The sequence below is a fragment of the Cetorhinus maximus genome, chromosome 29, assembly GCF_964194155.1.
Source record: "Cetorhinus maximus chromosome 29, sCetMax3.hap1.1, whole genome shotgun sequence".
NCBI lineage: Eukaryota > Metazoa > Chordata > Chondrichthyes > Lamniformes > Cetorhinidae > Cetorhinus > Cetorhinus maximus.
Window position 1 is genome coordinate 24,399,929 of NC_135907.1, and position 25,880 is coordinate 24,425,808.

At 47.2% G+C, this 25,880-nt stretch overlaps 2 protein-coding genes across 2 annotated transcripts in view; one reads left to right on the top strand and one right to left on the bottom strand.

The window, feature by feature from the left end:
* The window catches only part of LOC144669451 (uncharacterized), a 93,065-nt gene extending 89,777 nt beyond the window's left edge, over positions 1 to 3,288 (top strand). Inside the window, exon 98 of the mRNA XM_078531894.1 lies at positions 715 to 3,288. Coding sequence (XP_078388020.1) covers positions 715 to 847 — 133 coding nt within the window. The 3' untranslated portion in view covers positions 848 to 3,288. The remainder of the gene's footprint in view (positions 1 to 714) is intronic.
* Positions 3,289 to 6,378: 3,090 nt separating this feature from the next.
* On the bottom strand, positions 6,379 to 25,880 carry ddx47 (DEAD (Asp-Glu-Ala-Asp) box polypeptide 47). The gene is made up of 12 exons (XM_078531895.1): positions 25,799 to 25,880; positions 25,333 to 25,426; positions 22,912 to 23,100; positions 22,212 to 22,283; positions 21,001 to 21,119; positions 19,390 to 19,461; positions 18,404 to 18,520; positions 16,679 to 16,825; positions 16,459 to 16,596; positions 15,537 to 15,607; positions 9,198 to 9,327; positions 6,379 to 6,849 (listed from the first exon to the last, which is right to left on the bottom strand). Exons 1-12 carry the CDS (start codon positions 25,847 to 25,849, stop codon positions 6,730 to 6,732), a joined length of 1,320 nt encoding a protein of 439 aa, XP_078388021.1. The 5' UTR covers positions 25,850 to 25,880; the 3' UTR covers positions 6,379 to 6,729.

A 25,880-nucleotide genomic window follows, 5' to 3' on the forward strand; every position in this document is an offset into this window, starting at 1 on the left:
AGAGTTTATCCAAACTAGATCCAAGCTCCCATTCAGCTCGGAGAGTTTATCCAAACTAGATCCAAGCTCCCATTCAGCTCGGAGAGTTTAACCAACTAGATCCAAGCTCCCATTCAGCTCGGAGAGTTTATCCAAACTAGATCCAAGCTCCCATTCAGCTCGGAGAGTTTATCCAAACTAGATCCAAGCTCCCATTCAGCTCGGAGAGTTTATCCAAACTAGATTCAGCTCGGAGAGTTTATCCAAACTAGATCCAAGCTCCCATTCAGCTCGGAGAGTTTATCCAAACTAGATCCAAGCTCCCATTCAGCTCGGAGAGTTTATCCAAACTAGATCCAAGCTCCCATTCAGCTCGGAGAGTTTATCCAAACTAGATCCAAGCTCCCATTCAGCTCGGAGAGTTTATCCAAACTAGATCCAAGCTCCCATTCAGCTCGGAGAGTTTATCCAAACTAGATCCAAGCTCCCATTCAGCTCGGAGAGTTTATCCAAACTAGATCCAAGCTCCCATTCAGCTCGGAGAGTCTATCCAAACTAGATCCAAGCTCCCATTCAGCTCGGAGAGTTTAACCAACTAGATCCAAGCTCCCATTCAGCTCGGAGAGTTTATCCAAACTAGATTCTGGTTCTCTAAGTATTAAAGCTGCAGCCTTCATTTTATTTTACAGATTGAAGTGTGACATGACTCCTGACGTTGATCTATTTTAATTCCAGGCACCGTGAATATTATTACAAGACACCATATGAAAAACGCAAGGAGATATGTGAGTCGTACTATCCTTGTGACTACCTCGCAAACCGGATTGGATTCCAAAATGCCTACGCACAATACTTTGGATATTATTAATAATAAACCCTAGGACTGAAAGCATCATTAACATCACAGAACTTTACACTGCACAATATCAGGCACAGTGAATCAGACTGCGACATTTGCAATGTTGATCAAAAACTTGAAAACAGTTTCTGTAGTGTTTTTAATTTAGTTCTGCTGGTCACAACGTAGCCCATTGGAACCTCTGGTTTAAAAGTGCCCAATGCACCCGAGAACAGGGACAAGAAGCTTATTCTTTGCTTAAAAACCAATTACGCCTTCTCACCACATACCTCAGTAAGTTCTCCCTCTCCGTAACACACTTCATCCTCTGTCAACCCCCTTCACACTGTTCTTTCTGCTCACTTATTCCCGAATCAGTTCCACAGATTTCTTCCTTACCCAAACTTCCTCATTATTAGTTCATGTTGCCTGGAATTTGAGTTCTGCGTGAAACTGTTTCTCTGAAATTTCTCCAGATCATTCCTATGCCTGATTTTCATTCCCCAAACACAGTTGCTCCTTTTCCAACTTTAATTTTTTTTTTTAAGTGCTGCTAGTTTTTCAGATACAGGAGAGCTGAACCCAAGGCTCTGGGTCTCCTTGCCACAGTGTTCTTGCTCAAATTATCTTAAAAAAGAGGGGAGATTAAAATGTCTCGTGAAAAACCTTTTCTTAGTCTTAAATTCCCTGCTGAAATCTGCAGCGTTTAGTTATGCACCAGGTCTTCACCTCCAGGGAATCTGGCTTCAGGTCCAGCCAAGGTGAATGAAATCAAAGGCTGCTCAAGCTGCCTCTTGAGGTCCATGTGAAATGAGTTTGGCCAGTCTCAGCTTAGCTACGAGCAGGAATGGGCTTCTTACAATGTCCCTATATCGGCACCTCCATCAAAGAACACAGGGCAGTTTATATATTAGAGGGTGTGTTTCTGCAAATGGAACTGACAAACGTTATTAGTCAAGGGTAGAAGCAGCTTTTATTGTGTAGATTGCCTATGCTATACCTGACCTGTTGATGCTTGATGCCAACACTGGGCATTTGAAATGGAAAGGATTCTATCCTCAACTAGAACACCCTTCACATAAAAATGACATGATTCTTCCTCCCCCCCACCCCCTCAACAATCCCCCTTTATTTAAGTTAACAATAAATGGCAAATAAAATCATCTCCTGCCCACCGTCCAGAAACAGAGCAAGTTCTTGGTGGTGGAGGAAGGATTGAATGGGCTATTGAGGTATTATTCTGTACAGATCAGCTCTAATGGACAAAAAGTTAAACAAGCGTTTTAAGGAATAGCACGTTTGAATCACTGTGGATATATTGTGTGTGGTGTAACAGTATGCATGCTGGGCAGTGAGCTGTTACCCAGTTAATGGCAGCAGCAAGGGAGGAGAAGGCGCCAATTGACCCAGCACCCTATTATCACACCAAACACTAAAATTCCTGTCTAACTCCTTTGACTGCCTCCAAGGAAATAAACAGATTAACCACTGTTAAAACTGCAGCCAAAAGAGCTTCACATAAGCAATTATTCTGTGCAATATCATACCAAGACAAATATCTACGCAATAATATCACATAGGCTGATAACCAGACCAGTCCTTACACCTGTGTAATTTCTGCCAGTGATGGAATAAGCTGGGTCTCCGTCACATCTGTCCCACCATGCCTGTCTCAGTTCAATATTAATGTTTACTTTTGTCTAAGGCACAAATGTATCATAATTAAACATCTAAAGACACTTGACCCCTCCACTCCCCATGCCTAAATGTTGACTGTACAGTTGTATCATAGCTGAAACTTGTTTTGTTTTTGTAAATTAATTGCTTAGAATGTTGCTGTGAATTGTCTCCGTGTTGTGGTACTGAATTGAATGCTAGGACAAAGAGAATTGGAACATGAGTTTAAAACTAACCCTGCCACTGGCTTTAAATTGCTTCTTTTCAATTTAAAAGCTTTGCAGAAATGAAATTGAGTGAAGTTTCAAAACCTTTTCCCCCCCTCAAAAATCTATGATCCTGGACAGCAAAAGATGACCATTTTCAATCCTTTGCCTTTCAAAAAGAAACCAAACATATAACAGTACGGAATTATTGTCCTGTGGAGTCAGCCCTGAAGGACTGATTTCCATCACACGCTAACAATTTGGAGGATGAAATACTGAACTTGGGAAAAGGTTAAAAAAATTTCCTTCATTTTGAAAATGTTCCAACAACACTGAAGGAGTGAAACGTTCTCGATTAAGTGATTAGCTGTTTTGGGCAGGGTGAGGTGGCCCAATGCCAGGGGAGGCAGACAGTGTCTTTAGTTAAACTCTTTCACATGATGTTAAGAACAAATAACACTGCTTTGTTGCACCTGCTGAAGTTACTGTGCTCGGTTAACTGCAATTTATTTTCTTATTTTTTAAGCTAAAATCCTGTAGTTTCTGATGTCTGTATATGACTATAACAATAAAAATGAACAAAAGTAATCAACTTTTTTCTGTTTCACTTGCTCCAATAACAGAGTGCTTTCGGTGTGGTCATTGACACAAGTTTCCATCTTGTGCTCCTTTAAAAGGTCACAGCTAACTAATGTCCCCGCATCTAACTCCCCAGTCATCACCCAACCTACCATCCATCAGCTCACACCCTCCAATCCATTCACATTTACCAGACCAGAGGGGTGAGAGCTAGCAGGTAAGAATAACAGGCTGGGCTCCTTTCTACAAAAGCAAAGGAAGAGAAGCAACCTTACGGAGAGGCCTTTATCAAGCCCCCTTCACAATTTTAGTGCAGACAGAGAAAAACTTATTCAGCTTGTGGCTGGAGCCAGGGTGGTGGTGGGTGGGTGGTGGGGGGGAATATACCTAAGGGCCATAAATGTAAGATAAGTCACTACTAAATCCAATAGGGAATTCAAGAGAAACTTCTTCACCCAAAGAGTGGTGAGAATGTGGAACTCGCTCTCAAAGGGAGTAGTTGAGGCAAACTGCATTGATGCATTTAAGGAGAAGCTAGTTAAGGACTTGATGATGGGGGTGAGATAAAGAGCGATGGGAGGAAGCTGATGTGGAGCGTAAAACAAAAGAAATCCAAATGGCCTGTTTCTGTCTGCAAATTCTATTTAAGTCAGTGCAATGGTTGAATCACTTAATATTGGTCTCAGCTTTTAACTAATGCAAATCTTGCATTCTTCAGTGGGCTGAGTTTACTAATGTGGTGGAATTTCCCAAGACCTGGGGTCCAGTTTCATGCATGCATTGGTTTGCCTCTGGGGTGTTGAGCCAGAATGGGGAAGATTTGCTGGAGTAAGCCACTGAGCTGCCTGCACCTAAACAAATTTCCTTCCAGATTTGTGCCTCCATTGATAGGGGCCTACAAACCGGGGTGTTTGATGGCACTGATTTGTATCCACTGGGAAATAGAGATGTACCAAAATACTCCGAGCTGCATCTGCTCAGAACCACAAGAGCACAGGAGATAAGAGCAGGAGTAGACCACACAGCTCGTTGAGCCTGCTCCGCCATTCACAATGATCATGGCCAATTTTGGGCTTCAACTCGACTCTTCTGTCCACCGGCTATAGTCCTCGATTCCAAGACACCAAAAATCGTTTGCCTCGGCCTTAAATACATTCAACAATGGAGATTCCACAATCCTCTGCAGTAGAGAATTCCAAAGATTTGCAACCCTTTGAAATTCTCTTCATCTCACGTCTTAAATGGCCGTCATCCTGAGACTGTGCCTCTGTGGTTTAGATTGCAGCAGAAAACCTCAGTGTCTCTCCTGTAAAGCCCCTTTAGAATCTTGTAATTTTCAATGAGATCACCTCTCATTCTGCTAAACTCCAGAGAATATTGGCCCAATTGACTCAGCCTCTCATCAAAGAAAAATCCTCTCAACCCAGGGACCAATCTAGATCCACAACAAGAAGGTACAAAACCTAGCCCAGTTTATTCAGTTTGGGCAGGTCCAGCAAACAGCTAACAGCTCTTACATAAAAGCAAAAAACTGCGGATGCTGGAAATCCAAAACAAAAACAAAAATACCTGGAAAAACTCAGCAGATCTGGCAGCATCTGCGGAGAGGAACACAGTTAACGTTTCGAGTCCGAATGACCCTTCAACAGAACTAAGTAAAAATAGAAGAGAGGTGAAATATAAGCTAGTTTAAGAGGTGGTGGGACAAGTACAGCTGAATAGAGGGCCAGTGATAGGTGGAGATAACCAAAAGATGTCACAGACAAAAGGTCAAAGAGGTGTTGAAGGTGGTGATATTATCTGAGGAATGTGCTAATTAAGGGTAGAAAGCAGGACGAGCAAGGTACAGATAGCTCTAGTGGGGGTGGGGTGGGGGGAAGGAATCAAAAAAAAGGCTAAAAGGCAGAGATAAAACAATGGATGGAAATACATTTAAAAATAATGGAATTAGGTGGGAAAAGAAAAATCTATATAAATTATTGGGAAAAAAAGGGGGGGGGAAATCGGAAAGGGGGTGGGGATGGAGGAGAGAGTTCATGATCTAAAATTGTTGAACTCAATATTCAGTCCGGAAGGCTGTAAAGTGCCTAGTCGGAAGATCAGGTGCTGTTCCTCCAGTTTGCGTTGAGCTTCACTGGAACAATGCAACAAGCCAAGGACGGACATGTGGGCATGAGAGCAAGGTGGAGTGTTGAAATGGCAAGTAACAGGGAGGTCTGGGTAATGCTTGCGGACAGACCAAAGGTGTTCTGCAAAGCGGTCACCCAGTCTGCGTTTGGTCTCTCCAATGTAGAGGAAACCGCATTGGGAGTAACGAATGCGGTAGACTAAATTGAGGGAAGTGCAAGTGAAATGCTGCTTCACTTGAAAGGAGTGTTTGGGCCCTTGGACGGTGAGGAGAGGGGAAGTAAAGGGGCAGGTGTTGCACCTTCTGCGGTTGCATGGGAAGGTGCCGTGGGAGGGGGTTGAGGAGTAGGGGGTGATGGAGGAGTGGACCAGGGTGTCCCGGAGGGAACGATCCCTGCGGAATGCCACCGGGGGGGGTGAAGGGAGGATGTGTTTGGTGGTGGCATCATGCTGGAGTTGGCGGAAATGGCGGAAGATGATCCTTTGAATGCGGAGGCTGGTGGGGTGATAAGTGAGGACAAGGGGGACCCTATCATGTTTCTGGGAGGGAGAAGGAGGTGTGAGGGAGGATGCGCGGGAGATGGGCCGGACACGGTTAAGGGCCCTGTCAACCACCGTGGGTGGAAAACCTCAGTTAAGGAAGAAGGAAGACATGTCAGAGGAACTGTTTTTGAAAGTGGCATCATCAGAACAGATGCGACGGAGGCGAAGGAACTGAGAGAATGCTCAGAAAATGACCAAAGACTCCTTCACTCATTGGGGAGCAGAGAGAGATCACAGTCAGGCATAAGCAGCACTTAGGGCTAGAGGGGTTTGCAGAGATGGTGGGGGGGCGGGAGGAGAAACAGCCATAGCGGGATCTGTAAACAAGAGAACAGGCAGGCTCCAGGAAAACTTTCAGACAGCAGCTTTCATGTGTTATTTAGTTACACTGCTGGATAAATATTGTATCTGGCACATCCCGAGACCATGGAAGCATTAATTGGCTGCGTTTATTTAAGAGATGTTAAATCTTGCACGGTTTTAAACATTTCTCAAATGACACTTAGCAGGTTGAGGATTTATTTTAAATAGTAACACAATTTTGCTGCTATTTATCCAAGGAAACTGTGATGGAGAAAGAGAACATTGTGTTGCTGAATAAATGGCAGGTGTGTCATTGCAAAAAGACACATTCTCATCAGTTTAATGTCAATAGTATAGTCTTCACAACAGATATCGGAGCAAGTGTATCAAACTGATAGAATTCAGCTGTGGGCGAGTATATAAAATATAAATAACAGATCCAATCTGAAAAGAATTTGAGCACATTGTTTGTGATCTTTAACGTGGCCTTTTTCTCATTTTGCCTCCTGATACTTTTTGCCTGATACCCAGCGAATCTTCTGCATCATCAGCCTCTTCACGTGGGCGTTTCCTCTTGTCCCCCTGCTCTTTTAGCTCCTGTTGAAAGCACAGATGTTCAGTGTTACAGTAACCACTTGGTACCCAAGGGTCACATCTGTGACACACCTTAATGAACCCGCTGGTCCTAGCATTGAACAGCCCGAGCCAAACGGTGGCTGGTTTCAGCCAAGTGTTTACAATCAAAAGATGCGGTGTCACTTCCTGTTCAGGCATAGCCTTTAGTTCGTCTCTTGTATATGCTGTGGGGGTGAAGGGGGCAGGTCTATAAAGTTCCTACAATAAAACACATCTCACACGCACTGAAAATCGCAAACATTCCTGCTCCTGTAGTACACATAGTACCAATCCTGCCCCCTCCATCAGCACACGTACTTTACCCAAGGCGTCAGACACAAATCCGCAGACAGTCCACCACTGTCGGGCAACACCTTACACACACACACCCCTCATGTCATATACAGACTTCGCATTATCACTGTTTCGGCTGTGTTTGATAACGTTCAGCTTGGGACAGGAGAAAATGAATACACATTGGCATGTGCAGTGCTGAAAATTGGAAAATAGTGTTGATTAAACTGCTAATCATACTGCAGTTTAGTCAAAATAAGCGGTTTTTATTTCTTGGCCGAAGAATGATGTAATGTTCCTGATTTGGTGCAGGATAGTGTGATCTGTAACGGGATATTGTCTCAGTTGAGGAGGAATCCACCAGCAAAGCTCCTGCCAGGGTGCCAGTAACACTTGTGCCAGATCCAGATGACATAATGGACACAGTGTGTGCACCATGTCCCAGGATGAACTTTCCCAGCACGTGGAAAACCCAGTAACTGTGTTGGGAAGGCAGCAAAGGCCAGAGCAGTTGAGGTGGGATTTGTCTGTGTGGGTCGATCAGTGCTATTGCCACTGGGGTGGATCCTGGATTATGCTGCTCCTGTTAAATTAAATAAAACACAGGCTGGTCTGTAGCCCAGTGCAATTTATGTAAGCTGGCAAGAGCTCAGCATTTATGTTTTGGGACTGGAGCTGAATACCAGGGATGCAGGGTTACAGAAAAACAATGATTTCACAAATTATTGAGGTCACTGGAAAATTTCCACAAGCGTCTGAACAAGTTTGGAATGTTTGCCAGCGCTTGGTGTTGCTAAAGAGAAAGAGTATCAGTTCACTTCCCCGGTGAGTCTGAGTCTTGCTAAGGTTTGGTTCCAGCTGCCCTCAGATACCTCGCCTATGACAATATTCACACATGGAGTTTCGAAGTCCGCTCCTGCTCACCATTCAGCTCAGGGGTCTCAATCGTGCCCAATCCTGACATTAACATGTGCCTTTCAGCAACAGTCACAAGATAGTGATCAGAGGTAGAATATTTAGCTGACTTCCTGTCCCTCCCCATTCCCTCCATCCATCAGAGACCAAGTACAGAGCCCTTGAAAACAAGATCAACTAACTGAGCACATTCCAGGGGATTAAACATCTTCCTGAGCTGTGTGCTCGGTATCAAGGAGGGAAGTGCAAGAAAGGTTTTCCATTATTTTGTGAAAGTGTATTGGAGTTGTTACTAACTAATCTCATGTTACTGTGATTCATCTGGAACTGTCAACTCTGTGAACTTACAGCACAGTGCAGGAGTCAAACACAATGATTCAGACAGAAAGCACACAGTCCAGGTCTGTTACACTGGGCCAAACCACTTCCTTTAAACAAGTTTTGGTTGAATTACAACCACTTCCTACCCATCCTAAGCAATGGAGGCCCCAACACAACATTTTTACAAAATAGTCCCATAGCTAGGCTAAGAGCAGTTTTGTCATTTGGCTTACTTAAGACATCCATGTTTTGGGAGAATTTTGCAGCTGAACAATATATTTTTACAATGTGGCAACACTGTTCTTGGGCAGATGACAGGCGCAGTTCAACACACAAAACCATGAATCAGTTCAGTTTAGAACAGGGTAATGAAATTCCCCTTAAATATCATGATTTTACATTGAGGAGAGGTGAGACACCTTGCTCTGCAGATACAAGGATCAATTAAGCTGCTAATATTTAGATAAAGCCATAGAAAGAGTTAAATAGATCCTTGGCTTTTGTAGACTGTGGATCTTAAGCAAGGACTTTAGGCTGAAGCACTGCATAGAGTGTTTGGTACCAATTATAGAAAGGATATCACGGAAAAGGTGCAGCACAGATTTAGGGATGTTACTAGGGTTGGGAGTTAAGGTTGTAAAGAGAGATTGAAGAAGTTTGGGCTAAGATGATAAAGGGATCTAGACAGAGGGATTACAGTAACAATAACCAACGATAGATTTATAGCCTCCCTCAATATTACACATCACTGAAATCCTAGTGTCAATACTATACAGGGTTTGACTGAGAACCCCACATACCAGCCGTGCGAATCTCTGAGCTTCTGCCACTCGTTCCACCAGCAGCATCACTTCTTCTTCCTGTGTGGGGAAAGCTGGGAGCTTCTTTCCAATCAGGTGCTCAATCCTCTGGAACAGCTCCACATCGTACCTGTCGATGATATAAGCGCATTAATAACTGGAGCTGTTAGGCCGTGCAGCAGAGAACCATAGTGCATTACATCAACAACTAACTGGCAATGTTTCCATAAGAACATAAGAAATAGGAGCAGAAGTCAGCGATTCTGCCCTTCAAGCCTGCCCCATAATTCAATAAGATCATGGCTGATCCTCTGTCCCAACTCCACTTTCCCATTCTATTCCCCTGTCCCTGAATTCCCTCGGTACCCAAGCATCTATCAACTCAGTCTTGAATATACTCAACGATGGAGCATCCATAGCTCTCTGGGGTAGAGAATCACAACCTGCTGAGTGGAGAAATATCTCATCTCAGTCCTAAATAGCTGACCACTTATTGAGAATGTGCCCCCATATTTTAGATTCCCCAGCCAGGGGGAAATATTTCATCAGCATTTACCCTGTCAAACCCTGTAAGAATTTTATATGTTTCAATGAGATCACCTCACACTCTTCTAGGGAATATAGGCCTTGTCTACTTAATCCTCCTCTTGGATAATCCTCTCCTTCCAGATATCAACCAGTGAACCTTTGCTACACTCCCTCAAGGGCAAGTATATCCTTCCTTAGGTAAGGAAACCAAAACTGTGCACAGTACTCCAGGTGAGGCCTCATCAATGCTAATAAATATAGTAAGGCTTCTTTACTCTATTACTCCAATTCCTTTGTAACAGAAGCCAGTATTCCATTTGCCTCCCTACTTGCTTGCTGTACCAGCATGCTAACTTTCTGGGGTTCATATACAAAGATATGTTACTTTATACTGTTCTGCTGCTTTGCGTCCCTAAACCTCTCCCCACCCTCTCTCCTCCTATAAGAGGCACCTTGAAATCGACCTCTTTGACCAATTTTTGGTCACCTGTTCCTAATATTGCCTTCGTGGCTCGGTGTCAATTCTATTTGATAATCGCTCCAGCGAAGTGCCTTAGGACGTTCCACTATGCTAAAGGCACTATATAAATGCAAGTTATTGTTGTCTTCCATGTCCTGGAAGCCCCCGTGTCGTGTGTGTCTGTGCATGTGCTTGTGGTTGGTGGGAGGATAGTGGGTATTTGCGCATCACGCATGAGCCTATACACCTCAGTCAAGCCTGATCCATCCTCAGTGTCTCCCTGTTACCCCCTCTCACCCCAAACACAAACACAGAGCATTTGGGAACAAGATGCCCAGTGGCCCAAGTCAAGGTGGGTGAGGCAAGGAAGAGGCAGGCATGAATGCACTTCAAACAAGTAGCCTTGGCAAAGTTTGGACATGGGGTGTGAATTCAGCTCTGAATCAAACAGGGCACTGCACAAACATTAGCTTCCTGCACTTGAGAACCATTTTATCCTCCCAGCACTGCACAGATTCAAAAATTCAACTCATTTCCAGGGCCTGAGTTTTCGATTATTGAAGGTCAGAATCCTGTGTGTCCTGGTGTCTGAAGGGAGCTGAACTTTGCTTCTGCTGCTTGGAATGAAAAGGCATCAGGTAAAGTGAGCTCACTCAGGGAGCAGCTGTCTTGCTCTCCAAGTTATCGAGGCCCAGCAGTAATAAATCCAAAAGACTTCAGAGAGTTTGGGGCTGCTTACGATTTTCTTTTTTATTGATAAAAGTTTCCATTGTAAAACTAGCTGTTTTTGGTTCCCTCCCACCCTCACTCCACTCCCAGTCACACAGTGTTGGTTGTAACACCACAGGGGCTGGATCCCTATGTGCCACAGATAAAGTTGGATGACTGACTGCACTAAATTACAAACATGTTTTGCTCGGTCCCAGTTTGTTTTACTTTGCCCTGGTGGGTCGCAGAGGACAGGTCACCATGAGCTGCCCCCAGTCAGTCGATGATCTGGGCTAGAACAGCAGCTGGTGCTGAGATTGATGCTACAAGCAGAGTCCCCTTCATACAAGCACCTGAAACTCAGCTGCCTGGGGACAGGAGCAGCAGCATTCAGACTGCGCTCCAGGCAATCAGCTCAACGTAGTGGGCCAGTTCTCCCCCCAGCTACGGCACCACCTCAGATGGTCAAAGTACAGTTAGGGCCAACCAAAGACCTGAAAGCCTTGCTGTTCCCAGACACTGAACCTTCCCCCGAGGGAGTGCTGCACTGTTGGAGGTACCGTTCTTCAATGAGACGGATGCAAAACATCCCTTGATATAATTTCAAAGAGCAAAAGAGTTCTCCCCAGTGTCCTGGACAATATCTTCCCCTCAACCAACCTCACTAAATTAAAACAGATTATCTGGTCACTGCTGTTTGTGGGATCTTGCACAATTTAATTTTATTCCTTTATGGAATGTGGGTATCGCTGGCTGGGCCAGCATTTGGTGCCCATCCCTAATTGCCCTTGAGAAGGTGGTGGTGAGCTGCCTTCCTGACCCGCTGCAGTCCATGTGGTGTAGGTACACCCACCGTGCTGTTAGGAAGTTCCAGGATTTTGACCCAGCGACAGTGAAGGAACGGTGATATATTTCCAAGTCAGGATGGTGAGTGGCTTAGAGGGGAACTTTCAGGTGGTGGTGTTCCCATCTATCTGCTACCCTTGTCCTTCTAGATGGTAGAGGTCACAGTTTGGAAGGTGCTGTCTAAAGGAGCCTTGACGGACTGCTGCAGTGCATCTTGTAGATGGTACACACTGCTGCTGCCAGTGGGGGGAGTGGATGTTTAAGGTGCTGGATGGGGTGCCAATCAAGCGGCTGCTTTGTCCTGGATGGTGTTGAGCTTCTTGAGTGTTGTGGGAGCTGCACTCATCCAGACAAGTGGAGAGTGTTCCATCACAACCCTAACTTATACCTTGTAGATAGTGGACAGGCTTTGGGGAGTCAGGGTGTTGGTTACCCAGCCTCTGACCTGCTCTTGTAGCCACAGTATTTATATTGCTAGTCCAGTTCAGTTTCTGGTCAATGGTAACCCACAAGATGTTGATAGTGGGGGTTCAGCGATGATAACGCCATTGAATGTCAAGGGGAAATGGTTAGACTCTCCCTTGTTGGAGATGGTCATTGCCTGACACTCGTGTGGCACAAATGTTACTTGTTACCCCAAGACAGAATGGTGTCCAGGTCTTGATGCATATGGAAACAGACTGCTTCAGTATCTGAGAGTTGCGAATGGTGCTGAACATTGTGCAATCATCAGTGAATATCCCCACTTCTGACCTATGATGGAAGGAAGGTCATTGATGAAGCAGCTGAAGATGTTTGCACCAAGGACGCTATCCTGAAGAACTCCTGCAGTAATGTCCTAGGACAGAGATAATTGTCTCTAACAACCATAACCATCTCCCTTTATGCAAGGTATGACTCCAACCCAATGGAGAGCTCCCTCCACCCTACCTCCCCAATTCCCACTGACTTCAATTTTGCTAGGGCTCCTTGATGCCACACTCGGTCAATTGCTACCTTAATGTCAAGGGCAGGTACTCTCACCTCTTCAGCTCTTTTGTCCGTTTGGATTGAGGCTGTAATGAGGTCAGGAGACGAACAGCCCCAGTGGAGCCCAAACTGAGCATCAGTGAGCAGGTTATTGCTGAGTAAATGCCGCTTGATAGTGTCGACAACACCTTCCATCATTTTGACCCATTACTGATGGGTAAGTAATTGGCCGGGTTGGATTTGTCCTGCTTTTTGTGTACAGGACATACCTGGGAAATTTTCCACATTGCTGGGTAGATGCCAGTGTTGTAGCTGTACTGGGACAGCTTGGCTAGGGGTGCGGCAAGTTCTGGAGCACAAGTCTTCAGTACTATTGCCCGAATATTATCAGGGCCTTTGCAGTATCCAGTGCCTTCAGTTGCTTCTTAATATCACGTGGAGTGAATCGAATTGGCTGAAGACTGGCATGTGTGATGCTGGGGACCTCTGGAGGAGGCCAAGATGGATCATCCACTCGGCACTTCTGGCTGAAATTTGTTGCAAATGCTTCAGCCTTGTCTTTTGCACTGATGTGCTGGGCTCCCCCATCATTAAGGACAGGAATATTTGTAGAGCCTCCTCCTCCAGTGAGTTGTTTAATTGTCCACCATCATTCGGCTCAGTTCATAGCACCCTCGCCTTTGAATCAGACGGTTGTGGGTTCATATCCCACTCCCGGAAACCAAGAACTGTGATTGTACTCGAATGAGTTGCAATCTGTGACTGTTGACAACTCGAAAGAGTATCATTCATGACTGGATGTGGCAGGACTGCAAAGATTTGATCTGATCCGTTGGTTGTGGAACTGCTTAGCTCTGTCATATGCTGCTTCCGCTGTTTAGCATGCAAGTAGTCCTGTGTTGTGGCTTTACCAGGTTGACAGTTCATGTTTAGGTGCTGCTCCTGGCACGCCCTCCTGCTCTCCTTATTTAACTCGGCCGTTTCAGTTCCAGCAGTTCAAAAGTGACGACTCAAGCGTGTTCTGGTGAAGTCAGACAGACTCAAAACGTTAACTGTGTCCCTCTCCGCAGATGCTGTCAGACCTGCAGGTATTTTTGTTTTTGACTCAAGTGAACTGTTGTTCGAGACCACAACACTGGCTGCACATCGCTTTGGGACATGCTGAGGTCAGTAAAGGCGCTATATAAATGCGAGTATTTCCTGAAGGGAGTCACAGAGTTGCTAACACTTTACAAATAAGCTGACCCTGTGCTGGTGGAATGCAGTGTCTGGCTGTAGACCGCTTGGTCTCAGACTGACCGCACGGTTAGTGCTATCTTTTTCCAAAGCTGCCCCCTCATCAGCATTTCTCCAACGGTTCACCTAGAACCACAGAGATCACACTCACTACTCTGGGTAACCTCACGAGTAAACTCTCTCCTTTCCCCTGCTTCCCAGAGTATAAAGAGGGCAAAATAAACAGTAGAAACTGGAACCAGAAGGGGTTCAGTGAGGTCATGAGCTCTACGTTGTGAGTTGGGGCCATCAAAACTACATGGTCCCGATGCAAGACACAGAGCAGCAGAACTGGAACAAAATCACCCCCAAGGTAACGCAGAACCAATGCCTGATAGGGCAGCGCCTGTGCCGCAGGGCAGCGCCTGTGCCGCAGGGCAGCGCCTGTGCCGCAGGGCAGCGCCTGTGCCGCAGGGCAGCGCGTGAGCCGCAGGGCAGCGCCTGTGCCGCAGGGCAGCGCGTGAGCCGCAGGGCAGCGCCTGTGCCGCAGGGCAGCGCCTGTGCCGCAGGGCAGCGCCTGTGCCGCAGGGCAGCGCCTGTGCCGCTGGAAGAGTTTCAATCACTTCTTAAAAGAAAGTTTTTTTCAATTTTTAACCTCAGCACTGAGCAGAATCACAAGAGCATTTGTTAATATTTAACAGGCAGTCCTTCCAGCAGCTGAATGGGTTAATCCAGGCTGAGAGAGGCTGCTGATTAGAGGCAGAGTACAGGCCCAGTCAGACACTGGTGCTGGGGAGCGGCAAACAGGGACAAACTATCCTCCTGATCACTACACAGCGACTTCCGTCCTCCTCGGCTTGTGTGTAGGAGACTGGACTGAGCGCGACAGCGCTGCTCAAGTGCTCAAATAGCCCATAACAACCTGCCCAAGCTCACAGGTGAAGACACTCATTTGGGCAAGGTGATGAGGGGTAACTGGATATTGTGGACCCTGCAGAGAGGGGAAATGTGAAACGAGCTTCAGGTTACACAGCCCAAGGGAAGTGGTCAGAGACACAGTCCCTCAGTGAAAATCTGAAGCTCACTCCTGCTCACACACAGGGTTTTCGGCTCTGCTCCAAGTCCCTATCCACCCAAACAGCCTCAACAAACTGAAAATTATCCTGTGCCCAGACAAAACACTACCACAAGCCTCAAAAAAAGATTAGTCCCAGATGGGACTCGCCAAATTAAAATCATAACATTCCTCAATATCCTTCTAAAGCTTCCAATTAACTCAACATATTGCAAAGATTTGAGAGTTAGTCAGCACAAGTGAAATTCTGAGCCTGGGTTAAAGCTGTAGTTATCAGGGGCAGGGGCCTGTCTTGCAGAAAGCAGTTTATTAGTTCAGAGGTTAGTGCGCAGGAGGTTGTCTCCTCACATGTTCCAGAAACCGGCCGCCCTGCACTGGGGTGTGGAACATTCTGGGAGCCCAAGTTCAAGATACAAAATGGGACATACCCCCTCCCCAAAATATCAGATTGTTTCAGTCTGTTACACTGTTTCAGAGGCAGGAGCGGGTGAAAGGGAAAACAGTGATTGAGGCTCTAGAATAAAGAAGCAAAACTCACTGGCTGACAAAGGTGATGGACTTTCCTGAGCGCCCAGCTCTGGCCGTCCGCCCCACTCGATGAATGTAATCCTGGAAGGTAAACATTAAGCAACATGAAACCAGGACAGACAGGAGCAAGAGCCCTGAGCACTTACCCAACACATCAACTGAGATTAGCACACAGCAGGGGGGAGCACAGCCAGCAGAGAGGGGAGAGTGGGGGGGAACAGGGTGGGGGGAGTTGGGTGGGGGGGGAAACGGAACGCGGGGAGAGTGGGGGGGGAACGCGGGGAGAGTGGGGGGGGGAGAGTGGGGGGAACGCGGCGGGGAGAGTGGGGGGGGAACGCGGAGATTGTTGGGGGGGGAACGTGGGGAGAGTTGTGGGGGGGAGGGTGGGGGGGGAAGAGTGGCGGGGAAACGCGGTGGGGAGAGTGGGGGCGGGGAGAGTGGGGGGGGACGCGGGGAGAGTCGGGGGGGGGAACGCGGCGGGGAGAGTGGGGGGGGAACGCAGGGAGAGTGGGGGGGGAACGCGGTGGGGAGAGTTTCGGTGGTGGGGGGGAGCACAGTGGGGAAGATGGGGCACGGTGAAGCCGCACAGTCTGATAGGTGAGTCACACGCTGTAACTTCACCCACTCCCCTCTGCACCCGAGGGCTCAGGCGCTGAGTGTCGGGAGCCTCAGCATTGCAGCCGGTCCCAACCCCACCTTACCCAAGGCTCTGGGGTCAGCAGAGCAGGTGCCGAATTTCGAGCTGGTATTTCTCTCCACTCACATGTACCGTGCTCACCAAGCTCCTGATGCACTAGTTGGCATCAGCTTTTCAGACAGTGACGATGTGGAGCAGACTAACACCAGTTACACCTTAAGTAAGGGGAAGTGCACAGAGCCCCTAACTGCTCCGAGATGTGGTGCTGTTTTCGATATCACGCTACAAGCCTTACCTTAGAATGGGTGGGAATGTCAAAGTTTATAACCACATCCACATGTGGAATATCCAGCCCGCGACTCGCTACGTCTGTGGCTAGCAACACCGACCGAGACTTAGCCTTGAATTTATTCAAAGCTCCCAATCGTTTGTTCTGCAATTTATAAAAATCAGAATCAGTAACGGTTTATGGCACAGGACAGACAGTGTCATTGTGTAGAGAACAGCAGCCTTACCTGATTCATTTGGCCGTGTAAGGGAATGGCGGTAAAACCCAGATTGCGCAGCAGCAGTGCCGTGCGCTGTGTGTTGTTACACGTGCCGCAGAAGATGATGAAGGAATTGCCGGCCAGCTCATTAAGAATGGAAACCAGGTAACAATCCTAGGAAAAGAAGCATCAAACTTTCAAACAATCCTGGGAACTTAGAAACAATCAGCAGGTGAATTTCCAGTCATCTGTACATTATATCTTTATCCACACATTCACCCCACCCACAAAACTACATCAGTTGTCATGATATTTGTGCCCATTCTAAGTTGGTATGTCAACATTTCCCATGTCACAGTGTAATTGCAGCACTGGCCATGCAGTGGCTCTGTGGAGTGAGTTCTGAAGTATCTCTCGACTCCACCTTGTAGGAATAAAAATTCTTCCATTCACCCAGGGCAAGGCTGAGGGAAATATGCAAATATTCTTTAAAAACAGGCTCAAATACAACTGGAAAAACATCAGCACTTATACAACTCAGGGGAATAAAGGATTTGCATTTGAAGAAAGGACCTTTTGTAACATCAGGATATCTACCTAACAGGGCGGACAGGGTTTTGGCTTCATGACTTGTTACAATCCTGTTAAAGAGACTGTTAATGGTTAGATTAGAAATTCAAAACCCCTATTATCTATTGAAAGAAGAAAACCACAAGATTCCATGGTTTAAAAAAATGCTATCACTGTACAAGAATCAAACAAGCAAACACTAACTATAATTATACTTTAAACAAAAAAAACGCACAATCACTAATACTTTAAGACTAAAATCCTCAACTGAACCTTCCCCTTTCCACTTTGAACTCTCCTGCCCCACAGGAAGTCTTTAGCTACTTATCAGACTCCTGAAGGTTCCTTCATATTCTGGGACCAAACCAAAGTGCCACAGCTCTCAGGAATTCAATTCTATTCTCCTCAGTGGTCCTTCTATCCTCCGAGGAATGAGCTTTCTTGGGGTCCTTCCACTGACCTCCAGCTAAGTGACCCTCCACCCCTCCTTAGGCACCTCACAATTGTGGACACTCCAGCTCCTGCACGGGCTTCATCGCACTCTTGCTTAGTGACTCCAACTCAGAAATATCCCGGATTTTTGACAGCCCTTTTGCTTCTGGTCTACAGTTGTTTTTCCACTCTTAGCAGATGCTCTCTTTCTCTGCCTGTTGAATTCAGGACTTCCACCCACCAGCTTAGGAGCTTTCAATTCAATTCCAACTCCAAAGACCTTCTGGATCTTGAGGTCTGCATGGACAATTCAAATTTCTAATGAACTGAGGGTCATTCTCCTGAGGTCTACTGCCTGCAGTTCCCCAGCTAAAGGAGGGTCACCTGCCATTTTATGGCTTTCACCCTCCTAACATTGACCTCATAAGTTCACAGGGACCTTTGAGGTGTAAATACTTTGGTCTGGCATCTTCTGACTTCCAGAGGTTCAGTTACCTTTCATTTAAAAATTTAATTCCCCAAAATTAACAGTTAAGCCTCTAATATATTAATATAAACAGTTAAACTTCTAATATATTAATATAAACCATCAAATTGGATGACTGTGACAGTCTCATCTGATAGTACTTGAGGTTTCAAAGGAATCGGATAAAGATTTAAGGAAAGTAACTGTGATAATTAATTATATTCAGCCCAGAAGTCACTGGCGTCTAACAGCAGTGCTCCCAGGGTTCTAGCGACAGTCATTACCTTGAACTTTGCTGGGATGAACACATAATACTGCTGCAGTTTCTCCACAGTCTGGTACTTGGTTGAGACAGCACACTTCACAGGATCCTTCAGTGCCGCTCGCTGGAGCTTTTGTACCTGTGGGAGGGAACCCGAAAGACTGAGCTCAGCATGAAATAATGAAGCAGCTTTTTAATCCATAACATTCAGTGTGGGTTCATTAACCAGTGCAAGGCCCAGAGATCTATCGACACCGCAGGCACACGTACAGCAGCTCCTGAATTCCTCATTGTACTTTTGTATTTGCTGCCTTACTTTATTACTAATAAAGCTTCTTTCAATGACAGCTCTGGCTGCCTTTGGCACAGTTCGTTGGAGATTAGGAAGGGGCGCCCCCCAACCCCGCCTCTCTGAAAACTCCTGATGCTGCAAGTATTGCATAGACCTGCTCCAGGTTCAGTAAGAAATGCTGAACTAGACTCAACTCACCAGGAACAGAATCAGGGCACAGGCGACGGTGTAGACAAGTCCGACAGCTCAAACTCTCTTAGTCTCTTCGGAGAACATTAAACAGGGTGTTCAGGTTGGATCAGTATGAGGGAGAAAACAAGGGGATGTGAGTTATAGAGTGCAGAGCTGGGTCAGATGTCAGCTGGGACTCTTTTGTCAAACTTTGGTTGTCTGAGTTGTGCAGTGAGTGTGAACTGCAAACCTTTCGAGAGGAGCTGGAGGTGGGAATTTACTGGGAAGCATTTAGGGCAAGGAACCTGGGCAGATTATTCAACACTATGGGATTGGGATACAGACAGCAATTCACTCAGGTCAGAGATTGAACCCGGGGCTTGGCCAGTATCACACGGAGAAACTCCCCATCACATCAGGCGCCCACTGACCACACTGGGAAACTCTCCATCACACTGAAAACACCCCACCCCTTCCCCCAAAATCAGCCGACACACTGACTCTGAGGCATGGGGATAGATACGTTAAAAAGTTTCTCAGCAAACCTTCTTGGTCATTGTTGCAGAAAACAGGTAGGTCTTGCGGTCTCTTGGAATCACTTTGAGAATTTTATCAACCTGCAAAATAAATGTATGGACTGATGAGGATCAGTATCACAGGAAACCCCACAATATAACAACTAACAGACAGTGAGAATGGTACTGAGCACCAGAACATTAGTACAATTTAAAAAAATCTCACATTAAACACATATTTGCTCATTACTTTATGCATATAAACTGAATGTGAACGGAAATGAAGGATTCTAATACACACAATAACCTGACAGTATTAGAAATACCTGGAAAAACTCAGCAGGTCTGGCAGCATCGGTGGAGAAGAGCAAAGTTGACGTTTTGAGTCCTCATGACCCTTCAACAGAACTAAGTAAAAATAGGAAAGGGGTGAAATATAAGCTGGTTTAAGGGGGGAGGTGGGGGTCATTGGGACAAGAAGCCAGTGATCAACAATTTTAGATCTTGAACTCTCTCCTCCATCCCCACCCCCCTCCCATTTCTTCACCCTCTTATTGTTTTTTCCCAATAATTTATATAGATTTTTCTTTTCCCACCTATTTCCATTATTTTTAAATGTATTTCCATCCATTGTTTTATCTCTGCCTTTTAGCCTATTTCGAGTCCTTCCCCCCACCCCACCCCCACTAGGGCTATCTGTATCTTGCTTGTCCTGCTTTCTACCCTTAATTAGCACATTCCTTTAGATAATATCACCACCTTCAACACCTCTTTGTCCTTTTGTCTGTGACATCTTTTGGTTATCTCCACCTTTTACTGGCTGCTTGTCCCAACAACCCCCCCCTTAAACCAGCTTATATTTCACCCCTTTCCTATTTTTAGTTAGTTCTGTTGAAGGGTCATTCGGACTCAAAACGTCAACTGTGCTCTTCGCCGATGCTGCCAGACCTGCTGAGTTTTTCCAGGTATTTCTGTTTTTGTTTTGGATTTCCAGCATCCGCAGTTCTTTGCTTTTAACCTGACAATATTGTCTTTGACTCACGGCTGCTCCCTGGGCAATGGCACCATCTGGTGGCTGTTATACAAATGGCAGCTCAATTCACTTTGTCTGTCAGTGGGGGCACAAAAACCCCTGAGCAGGGCATCCCCACAGCTCAGTGCTGTACATTGTTGTCCTATTTTTTGATCTATCCTTTAAACACTTTCCTAAACCTGCATTTATATTCAGCACCCTTACTAACCCTGGGATGCCCCAAGTCCTTCACAGCCAATGAGGTACTTTCAGGAGCGTTGTGACTGTTGTACTATAGGAAACGTGCCAATTTGCACAGGAAGATCCCATGAGCAGCAAAGCTATAAAAAGCCAGATAATGTTTTTGTGACGTTCATGGTGGAATAAATATTACCTCAGGACACTTCTTACCCTCGGTGGGGGGGGATTTGATTTTGGGGCAGTGAATCCCGAGAGCACGTCAATATCTTTAGCGGGTCCCAGGGAATCTGTTGCCAAACTGGGAGAGCATCAATATCTGCTTCACTGTCCAGCAGAAATCGGTGAGTTTGCTCGATCGGATGTGGACACCCACCACTCGCCTCAGGTGAATATAAAACACAGAAATCCGAACACCTCAGTTCACAAACCTCAGTTTCAAAATCCATGTTGAGAATCCTGTCCGCCTCGTCCATCACCAGGTATTTGAGCGCTCGCAGGTTAAACCCCTTCGTGTTCTGAAGGTGATCAATCAGTCGGCCCGGGGTCGCTGACAGAGAGAAAACAATCACAGTAACAGCCTGGCCAGTGTCCGCCCGGGTAACCAGACTAACCCGCCCAGAGTCCACCTGGGTAATCAGGCTAACCCGCCCAATGTCCGCCCAGGTAACCAGGGTAACCCGTCCAGTGTCCGCCCGGGTAACCAGGGTAACCCGCCCAGTGCCCTCCCGGGTAACCAGGCTAACCTGCCCAGTGCCCTCCCGGGTAACCAGGCTAACCCGCCCAGATAACCAGGCTAATCCGTCCAGTGTCCGCCCGGGTAACCAGGCTAACCCGCCCAGATAACCAGGCTAATCCGTCCAGTGTCCGCCCGGGTAACCAGGCTAACCCGCCCAGATAACCAGACTAATCCGCCCAGTGTCCGCCCGGGTAACCAGGCTAACCCGCCCAGTGTCTGCCCAGATAACCAGGCTAACCTGCCCAGTGTCTGCCCAGATAACCAGGCTAACCTGCCCAGTGTCCGCCCAGATAACCAGGCTAACCTGCCCAGTGTCCTCCCGGATAACCAGGCTAACCTGCCCAGTGTCCTCCCGGGTAACCAGGCTAACCCGCCCAGTGTCCACCCAGATAACCAGGCTAACCTGCCCAGTGTCCTCCCGGATAACCAGGCTAACCCGCCCAGTGTCCACCCAGATAACCAGGCTAACCTGCCCAGTGTCTGCCCGGGTAACCAGGCTAACCTGCCCAGTGTCCGCCCAGATAACCAGGCTAACCTGCCCAGTGTCCTCCCGGGTAACCAGGCTAACCTGCCCAGTGTCCTCCCGGGTAACCAGGCTAACCTGTCCAGTGTCCTCCCGGGTAACCAGGCTAACCTGCCCAGTGTCCTCCCGGGTAACCAGGCTAACCTGCCCAGTGTCCACCCAGATAACCAGGCTAACCTGCCCAGTGTCCTCCCAGGTAACCAGGCTAACCTGCCCAGTGTCCTCCCGGGTAACCAGGCTAACCTGCCCAGTGTCCTCCCGGATAACCAGGCTAACCTGCCCAGTGTCCTCCCGGGTAACCAGGCTAACCTGCCCAGTGTCCACCCAGATAACCAGGCTAACCCGCCCAGTGTCCTCCCGAGGGGTGTGTAAACACTCACCGATAACAATGTGAGGCTTCTTCGCCAGAGCAAGGCTTTGCGACATCATATCAATTCCACCAACAATCACCGCTGTAATCAAAGAGCAAATTCATCAGATTAGGACAGGAAGCAGCATTGTCACCTTCACACTGAGCTCAATGTACACACTCAGAAGCTGAAACATTTTAGAATCTTTTTACCAGAGAACGTGCTAAACACAATCTTGGTTCCCTCTTTTAACAGGATCCAGCGTGAGGGGGTTTGTCTCTTGTATTATGACCCTGCCACCTACAAGCCCGATGTGTGTTATCTATACAGAGGGAATCAGGTTCAGTATGTGCCACCTTTGGGTGTCAATAACTCTAAAGCAGGGGAGTTGTTTACTGGGATAGTGGGTGTATTGAGCTGCTGCATTACATGGTTAGGAGTTTATCAATTTACCCTTCAACACTGTAACCTCACCAATCCAGTCAGGTTATTAGAGGAAGGACAGACAAGGAGTATTACTTATAATGAAAATCACCATGGCCCCTCCACCCCAACTCCCTTTCTCTGTCCCAAGTGCCCCCTCCGCTCCCCAAGCTCCTCCGCCCCAAATCCTCCCTCCCCTTGCCTCAGCCCCCACTCCTCAGCCCTCCCAACACCCTCTACCTGCCCCCAGCTCCTCCTCCCCCCACTGAATCTCCTCATCACTTGTATCAAGTCAGAAATTACTCACTAGATTTCACTCCAATGGAAGAACCCAAAGCTTCGAATTGTTCTGAGATCTGAAAGGCGAGCTCACGGGTTGGTGTCAGGACAAGTGCAAACAGGCGCTGGGGTTTCTCCAGGAGGGCCTGCAGGATCGGGAGGGCAAAGGCTGCTGTCTTCCCGGAGCCGGTCTCAGCCAGGCCGATAATGTCCCGTCCTGAAGGAGAGAGGATAACAAAGTAAAACAAGGCTCAGCACACAGACATACGCCAGCTTCACACTGCATTATTGCCACTAACTCCACATCCAGTCACAGGATCACAGAATGTTACAGAAGGAGGCCATTCAGCCCCATCATGTCTGCACCAGATCTCCAAATGAGCACTATGGCTCAGTGCCATTGCCCTGCCTTTTCCCCATACCCCTGCACATTGTTTCTATTTAAATAATCATCTAATGCCCTCTTGAATGCCTCGATTGAACCTGCCTCCACCACACTTCCAGGCAGCGCATTCCAGACCCGAACCACTCGCTGTGTGAAAAAGTCTTTCCTCACATCGCATTTGCTTCTTTGGCAAATCACTTTAAATCTGTGCCCTCTCGTTCTTGATCCTTTTACAAGCGGGAACAGCTTCTCCCTATCAACTCTATCCAGCCCCCTCATGATTTTGAACATCTCTATCAAATCTCCTCTCAGCCTTCTTCTCTCCAAGGAGAACAGCCCCAACCTCTCCAATCCATCCTCATAGCTGAAGTTTCTCATCCTTGGAACCATTTGTGTAAACCTCTTCTGCATTCTCTCCAATGTGTTCACATCCTTCCTATAATGTGATGCCCAGAACTGTACACAATACTCCAGCTGAGGTCTAACTAGTGTCTTATATAAGCTCAGCATAACCTCCTTGTTCTTGTACTCTATGTCCCTATTAATAAAGCCTAGGATACTGTATGTTTTATTAACTGCTGTCCTGCCACCTTCAATGATCTACGCACACATACACCCAGGCCCATCTGCTCCTGCACCTCCTTAACAAATGTACCCCTTATTTTATATTGTCTCTCCATCACCTCGCACTTCTCCACGTTGAACTTCGCTAGTTTTACACTGTGTTACTGCCACTAACTCCCCACAACCAGTGGCAAAGTTAGGATAATGTTGCTGAAATCCAAGAGAATGATGGTCAGGAAATCTAACGAGTTTCTGGTCTGTGCAAAGAGCGAGCTTCAAGGGTAAATCGAGCATGTGATTAAAAACAGCTGACCACTTCCTAGGGTATCAAACACTATTGCAACTTACCATTGACAGGAGAAGCTCACAGTTTGTTGCACAGATTCAACTTGCATTCCTTCGAATAGAGAGAAACTATTTCTGGGGTGGGAGGGAAGAGTCCAGAACAAGGAGGTGTAATCTTACAGAATCTTAAACTTAGAGGCAGGCCATTCAGAGGGGAGTAAGGGAAAGGGTGGTGGAAATCTGGAACTCTCTCCCCAGAAACAGTTGTTCAGCCTGGGGTTAACTGAAAATTTCAAAACCGAATTTCAGAACAGATTTTTGTGAAGAGAAAGTTCACATTTCAGCACGATGACCTTTCATCGCCTCAAATCAATTCTGGTGTAAGGTCACAGATCTGAAAAGTTAACACTGTTTCTTCTGACCTGAGTATTTCCTGCATTTTTTGACTTTAGTTCCGATTTCCAACACCGACAGGAATTTGCTTTTGTATTTATAGATTCCTGTTAGGCAGGGTATTAAGGATTATGGAGCCGAGGCGAGTAGATGGAATTAAGCTACAGATGAACGGTTGTCTAATCGAATGGAGAGAAAGATTTGAGGGCTGAATGGCGTCTTCTCATTCCTTATTATTACTGGTTTATTTTGAAATTAAGAATTTGAATTTCAACAACGCTTTTCATATCCTCAAAGCACCTCGGCGTGTTTTAGGTCCAATGAAGCGGAGTCACAGTTGTAAGGTCGAAAACGCAGCAGCCAATGGTGCACAGCGAGATCCCACAAACAGCAATGTGATAATGACCAGTAAATGTTTCAAGGGCGTTGGTTATGAGATAAACATTGTCCACGGAACATCCGAGGAGAATCAGTCCCCGCTCCAGATAATGTCGTAGAATCGTTAGCATCCAAACTGCCCGCGGTTGGTGGTGAGATGTGTAAATGTTAACTGGGACTGGGGAGATCTGATGGGGACATGAACCCAATATCCAACCGAAACGGAATTACCTGGAAAGACTCAGCAGGTCTGGCAGCATCGGCGGGAAGGGTCGTGAGGACTCGAAACGTCGACTCTTTTCCTCTCCGCCGATGCTGCCAGACCTGCTGAGTTTTTCCGGGTAATTCTGTTTCGGTTTTGGATTTCCAGCCTCCGCAGTAGCTTTTTTTTTTGTTTTTACCGATATCCATCCAGGTGGGTTTGGATGCTGTTGAATTTCTCACCTTGCAGCGCGACCGGTAAAGCTTCCTTCTGGATTTTGGTGGGTGAAATCCATCCCAGCTGTTCACAGGCCTCACACAGAACCTCAGTGACACCCTGGGAGACAAGAGACAGAGTTAACCCCGGATTCAACTGTCCCCAGGGGTGAAGCCCCCCATGGCCGAGGGTAAAACACCCCCCCCCCCCCTCAGGGAGACAGGGCCTGGGGCCTGGGGCCTCCCCTCTCCCCCCGAGCCTGGGGATAGATTCAAGCTCAGCAGCTTCAGGTTTCATTGGGTAACAGAGACCAGAGAGTGAAACAGGCCCCAGGCCCCAGGCCCCAGGCCCCGGCCCCCGGTCCCTCCACCAACCCTCCCCCCCCCCCGGAGTGACCAGCCCCCCGGGTCAGGGCCTCTCTCCCTTCCCCACCCCCCGGGTCAGGGCCTCTCTCTCTCCCTCTCCCTCTCCCTCTCCCCCCGCCCCGGGTACCAGGTCTCGGAAACTCCCCGGATCTTCGGCCTCGCTCCCCTCGGTCGCCATCTTCCCCAGGGCGGAGCGCGCATGCGCGGCG

Excerpts from the sequence above, each read along its gene's own strand:
- ddx47 (XM_078531895.1), bottom strand. The coding sequence starts at position 25,849 with ATGGCGACCGAGGGGAGCGAGGCCGAAGATCCGGGGAGTTTCCGAGAC. Across the intron at positions 16,597-16,678 it reads TACACGGCCAAATGAATCAG|AACAAACGATTGGGAGCTTT; the intron begins GTAAGGCTGCTG and ends TATAAATTGCAG. Across the intron at positions 15,608-16,458 it reads ACATTCCCACCCATTCTAAG|GATTACATTCATCGAGTGGG; the intron begins GTAAGGCTTGTA and ends TTTACCTTCCAG.